At 46.2% G+C, this 5880-nt stretch overlaps 1 protein-coding gene across 1 annotated transcript; it reads right to left on the reverse strand.

Moving 5' to 3' along the window:
• Nucleotides 1-2744: 2744 nt before the first annotated feature.
• Nucleotides 2745-5609, reverse strand: LOC126474562 (cuticle protein 38-like). Its single transcript, XM_050102038.1, has 3 exons — nt 5598-5609; nt 3213-3278; nt 2745-3089 (listed from the first exon to the last, which is right to left on the reverse strand). Exons 1-3 carry the CDS (start codon nt 5607-5609, stop codon nt 2745-2747), a joined length of 423 nt encoding a protein of 140 aa, XP_049957995.1.
• Nucleotides 5610-5880: the final 271 nt, after the last annotated feature.

A 5880-nucleotide genomic window follows, 5' to 3' on the forward strand; every position in this document is an offset into this window, starting at 1 on the left:
TAACAATGTGATTATAACTGAAGTGCAGCTATTCATGATCCAGTGCGGCCTGTAATTATCGTACGGTAGCGAAACTTAGTAGATATGCCAATGAGTTAATCTGGGACCGACTTACGGTGGAAAAAAAATAGTTCCACTTTTGGCCACCAAGTGCAAATCATCCTAAGAGAGGATGCTGTTTTAGAAGCCAATAAAGAAGTTTAATTTTGCCCAGCCTACCGCCTAACATGAGGAGCACATGACTGGATGATAGGCAACACACATAGTACACAAACTCTGCCGAGTACCTATGCCCTTCCACATTTCAGGGGTCTAACTAGTCTTACACGATGCCTAGTGTCGCCGGAAAGTTTCATCAAACATGTTGTCTCTAACAAAAGTTGTTACCCATGACGTGATCTATAAACCACAGACACCCGTCGCAAATGCTTTGAAATACCACGTACATAAAACAGCAACGAATGTCCTGTGTTTTCTTTTATCTTATCCTCGCCATCCTTTTTACCGTCCGCCCCCAGTAGCTGAGTGGTCAGCGCGACAGAATGTCAATCCTAAGGGCCCGGGTTCGATTCCCAGGTTGGTCTGAGTTTTTCTCCGCTCAGGCACTGGGTGCTGTGTTGTCCTAATCATCATCATTTCATCACCATCGACGCACAGGTCACCGAAGTGGCGTCAAATCGAAAGACTTGCACCCGGCGAACGGTCTACCGACGGAAGGCCCTAGTCACACGACATGACATCTTCCTTACCACGCACGTCCATCTCCGATTTCTCTCCGACGGTTTCCGTTTAAATTGCTGTATGGACAGGTTATGATATTCTGGAGTTCGATCTTCGCCTACCTATCCAAATTCATGAGGTGGTTTCGAGTCTAGGGACTCTTTACCCCAGAGCCCATAACTGTTCAGTGTAGTGGTGGTTTCGAGTCTCGTGACTCTTTACCGAGAGCCCATATCTGTTCAGTGTAGTGTAGTACAGTTTGTGTCAACTCTGGAGAAACACCAGGGCATTTAATTAGAGCAGTGTAGAAACTACCTCAAAACCAGGACCAGAATATCAGCTGTAGCAGGATCTCTAGCGTGGACCCCGTTAAGGTCATGCTCACCGTGCATTTTTCACGAGCAGGTCGCGGCACTCTGTTTTCTTCGTAAGAAAAGGTCATTATCCGTTTTGACTCACTGTATGTATTTTTCTTCACTCTGTATGTGGATGTTAGGATGACACAAAGTGTTGTAAGTACTTATACCTTCCGGACTTAGTGCGTAATTAAGAAATAAATGCTGACGCCATTTTCACGAATAGTATTTAATTAATAACTTTTTCAATAAAATATATGTTTCGTGACTCACAACATGGAAATTAATATGAAACATTGCTGTTCCGAAGTAAAAATTTGGTGCTACCTAGCTCAGAAATTTAAGAAAGTTATTAGATTATTAAGGTAAAACAAAGATAGAACAGTCATCGCTGTTAATTGCAATGGATTATCGCCTGAAAAAATAATAGAATGAAGAGGCGTTTTACTGATTTTATCACGATTGTATTTGTGTCAATCCCAAAAGAAAAGGTCTTGCGAATAGTACAACATTTTCTGTAATATTCCGTTGCAGACGAGTTGATTTTCGTTAGTGGGACTAAAGTCACAACGAAAGATTGCAATAATAATAATTCATCTGCAGTGGTACAGTTCAGGAAGAAATATTTTCTGTTCGATAATGCCAGTGGATTTCTTATTCCAAGTCCTGTTTGTCTGCTTCTCTTGTCCACATCTGTTTAAGACAGAAAATCGGAATAATAGCACGAGTGGCGTTCGATAAGTAACGCAACACATTTTTTCATCTTCCAATTTCGGTTGAAAACAATATGGAATGTGTTGCGGAACATCGTGGAATATTACCGCTTCAGCCCGAATAGTTTCTCGAATTTCCGATAGGTGCTGGCGCTATACGTAGCCTTGAAGATGGCTTCTGTGACAGAGGTGCGTTCCAGGCAGAGAGATGTCATTGAGTTCCTTTGGGCGGAAAACTAGAGTATCACAGATATTCATAGGCATTTGCAGAATGTCAGTGAATGCAAGCATCTTGAGTCGTTGGGCGTGTTGTCTGTCATCGTCATAGTAAGATCGCACGAGCCTGTCCGAACTCCAGCGTGCCGGCCGGCCATACACAACTGTGACTACCGAAATATTGGAACATGCGGACACTCTTGTAAGTGTGAAAGTGTGAACATGTCGTTTCTCATGACAACACAAGGCCTCTCTCATATCTGATCACAAAACTTCACTTGACTGCTTATCCTCATCCACCCTACAGCCCAACTGTTTCCTCCAGTAAAGGAGCCAGTACTCTGGAACCAATGCGTATATGAAGGAGAGGTTATTGATGCAGCAAGATGTTGGCTCCAACGTCGACCAGTTGAGTGATACCTTGCCAGCATACGAGGTCTTCCAAGCAAGGTGGCGTAAGACCGTCGCACTGAACGAAGATTATATTGAAAAATAAGGTTTTGTAACAAAAAGAATTGGGTGTAATGTATTGGATTGGAATCCTAAACAAAACCAATCTGCTTTCAGAAAAGAAATATGTTGCATTACTTATTGAATTCCTCTCGTGTATGGCAGTCACCTGATGAATTGCTCATTAATATACTGAAAAGGAATGTTTCACGAAAAATAAGAAAACAAATGTTTGCGATTTTAATTAAATATTTATTGGCGTCATCAGACTAATAAATAAATAGTTGACTTAACCGTAGACCTTGGCAACGGGGGCAGCTCCGTAGGCCAGACCACCGTAGCCGTAGCCGATAGCGGGGGCGGCGTAGGCAGCGGGGGCGGCGTACGCGACGGGGGCGTGGGCGACAGCGGGGGCGGCGAGGACGCGGGCCGTCTGGGAGATCCTGTAGGTGTTAGCCACGGAGGCGGCGGCGGGCACGGCGGCGTGGGCCACGGCCACGGGGGCGGCGGCGGCGTAGCGGGCGTAGCCCAGGGCGGGGGCGGCGGCGATGGCGGGGGCGGCGTAGCCTACGGCAGGGGCGGCGTAGGCGGCGGGAGCGGCGTAGGCGGCGGGAGCGGCCAGGACGCGGGCCGTCTGAGAGATCCTGTAGGTGTTAGCCACGGAGGCGGCGGCGGGGGCCACGGCGTGCGCCACAGCCACGGGGGCGGCCGCGATGGCGGGGGCGGCGTAGCCCACGGCGGGGGCGGCGTAGCCCACGGCTGGGGCGGCGTAGCCTCCCAGGTAGCCAGCCGAGGCGGCGGCGATCAGAGCGGACAGGACGACCTATGGGAACGAAAGACATCGCGGGTAATCATATTGCAAATGACAACGCACTGTTCACTTACCGTGGAAATGGAAAGAACTCTTGCGTTTCACAAAGCACAAAGCAACCGTGCAAAAAAAAAGTAATGCCGATTTGGAACCATGTTTTTTTTCTGACGTACTCTCAAGTGGAAACTGTAAGTTACAAAATTCAAAAACCAAGTGGTAGGTGGCGAAATATTTGATTTATTCTCAGTTCCCCCGAGAAACCAAAATACGAAAATACGGCAATTCATACTGTGAAGAGGGTGCACTGGAAGAATATTTATATTACATATATGTTCAGTAGTATCATTCATCAGGAGAGATCTTGTAGATTGCCCGGAAACTGTTACCGTCCAGCATGAAAGCTGTGGTAGCTGTTGTGTGCAGGGTATATTAACAGGTGAACAGAAACACACATCTCAACTCTTTAGGGAGAAAGAGTACAGTACAAAGCGCGAATTATAATGTCATCCTCCTAGAGAGAGGAATGTGCATGACATTTTAGCATAAACCAGGATCTGATGATTTAAGAGGCTTTCTACTACTGTCCGACAATCAGCGGAGGCGAAATATTTCGGTGTCTCAACGAAAACAGACATTCCGCAAACGTTCCGTTATAGCTATATTAACGCGCAGTGTCTCACTTGGGTATATATGGTTGTTTGTTATTTACCACTTTCTTACCATTATCTTTTGGGTACATGAACTAGATGTTGGAGTCCTGGTCTGATTCGTAACACGATTGCTTTATCGTCTCACAATTGTCAGCATAAAGTTACAATTCCAAGAAATAAACTGGAAGATCATTCTCTAGTAGAATGAGTAGTAGAGTGTTAAAAGTGTCGCATAGTGTTTTAAAACAGCGATATTAAATTTATGAGTCCGAAACTAGTACCGGCGATCTGTTACCTATTACATATTATTGCTTAAGAAGTGTGCTGTAAGGACGTAGATGGTTTCTCTAAACGAGTCGAGACCAATATCGGAGTAATAGCTGCGGCTGTAAGCATAGTCGTTTTTACCTCCATTATTCTCTAACTAAGCCTATGGCCCAAATGTGGCCATCTTATTGTCCACTGGATTATAAACTGTTCACTTCTTTCTGCACATATTGTCTTCGTTTTTCTAATACATCAGAGTTCTGAGCGATGCCTGTATGGTCTTGATTTGTGTCAGGCTCTTGAGCACCTACTGAGGTATGTGTGAAGTAAAATGAAATGTCGCGTGGCTATGGCCTACCGTCGGGTAGACCTTTCGCCTCGTGCAAGACTTTTGAGTTGACGCCACTTCGGCGACTTGCGTGTCAATGAAGATGAGATGATGACGATTAGGACAAGACAACACCCAGTCCCTGAGCGGAGAAAATCCCTGACCCAGCCGGGAATCGAACCCGGACCCCTTGGCATAACATTCCATCACGCTGGCTACTCAACTGCCGAGGCGAATGTGTGTAAAGTATCGAGCATATATTAGTGTAGTGCAGTAATCCGAAAGACAAGAAACTATTATTTCGTTACGGTCAGTCAACACAGCGCATATTTCACTAAAAGAGAAGTAATTTTACCCTGGCAGATTTTGTAGCTTAAGCTCCTGGATTTAAAATTTTAGTGCTCCGCGTTTTTAGTGATTCACATGTCGATCGCGGTGACGTATCTCTATATTCCACCACAAGATTTAGTGGTGGTTACTCAAGACCGTAGCTTCACTGCAGATCAGTAAGTGACTATCAGTTGTCTCGTCCTTGAATTTTACTTCAGCAGTTAGTGGTTAACAGCTTAGAGTCCGGGATGAACGCTTCTAGCAGTCTATACGGCGGTTTCTTTGAACTGGAACAGTGCTTTCCTAGCCACGACCCGATTGCGAATGGTATGCCTTGCCTTTCTCCAGCTGATTAGGTTTTTACACGTTTAAAAATGACCACGAAAGAGGAAAGAAGCGGTAAATGAGGGGTAAAATCCCAGGATCGTCTGGAAACTGAAACATAAAAACTAGGATTAGTACTCTGACACTTATTCACCCAGCCTCGGAATTTTAAGTATTTTTTATTACGACAGTTACATCGGACAGGCTGACGTTATCGTGGTCCATACTCTGTCCCAAGTAAGTAAACATTACACTGGAGGTAACTGAAGCTAGTATGGGCGGGGTCATAGTAACTACGGCCTACATAATCGTAACGCACAGCCTTCATGTCATACGGGAGCTGCACTATTAACGATATAGTATTAAGAGATAGGTGAAAAAGAAGTAGGGTTATTTAATCCTTAGGGAGTAGCAAAGTCACTCCGTACTCACCAGCTTGTACATGTTGGTTGGTTGGGTGGTTGCGTTCGGTCTGCTGTGGTGATCGAATGTGCCGTTGAGGAGACGAGGCGGCGTTTTATAGGGTCGAATGGCGGCCAAGGGCGGCCACACCTGCTCCAATAGGCCCCCCGCACCGATTTGGCAACCGCAAAATAGGAGGCGGGGCGCCGGGCAGCGACCAGCGGCCAGCTGGTGCAGCCGTGCCGCCACACGCCGAGACACCGGGCCGGTCAGAACATTGCGCTCGCCGCACCCACTGGCGCCGCGGAAGGTT

This window comes from Schistocerca serialis, chromosome 4 (assembly GCF_023864345.2).
Source record: "Schistocerca serialis cubense isolate TAMUIC-IGC-003099 chromosome 4, iqSchSeri2.2, whole genome shotgun sequence".
In the NCBI taxonomy this organism is placed as follows: domain Eukaryota; kingdom Metazoa; phylum Arthropoda; class Insecta; order Orthoptera; family Acrididae; genus Schistocerca; species Schistocerca serialis.

Bases quoted from the DNA above. Each gene is read 5' to 3' on its own strand.
- LOC126474562 (XM_050102038.1), bottom strand. The intron at 3,090-3,212 runs GTGGGCTACGCC...AGGATCTCTCAG, and splicing joins GAGGCTACGCCGCCCCAGCC to ACGGCCCGCGTCCTGGCCGC.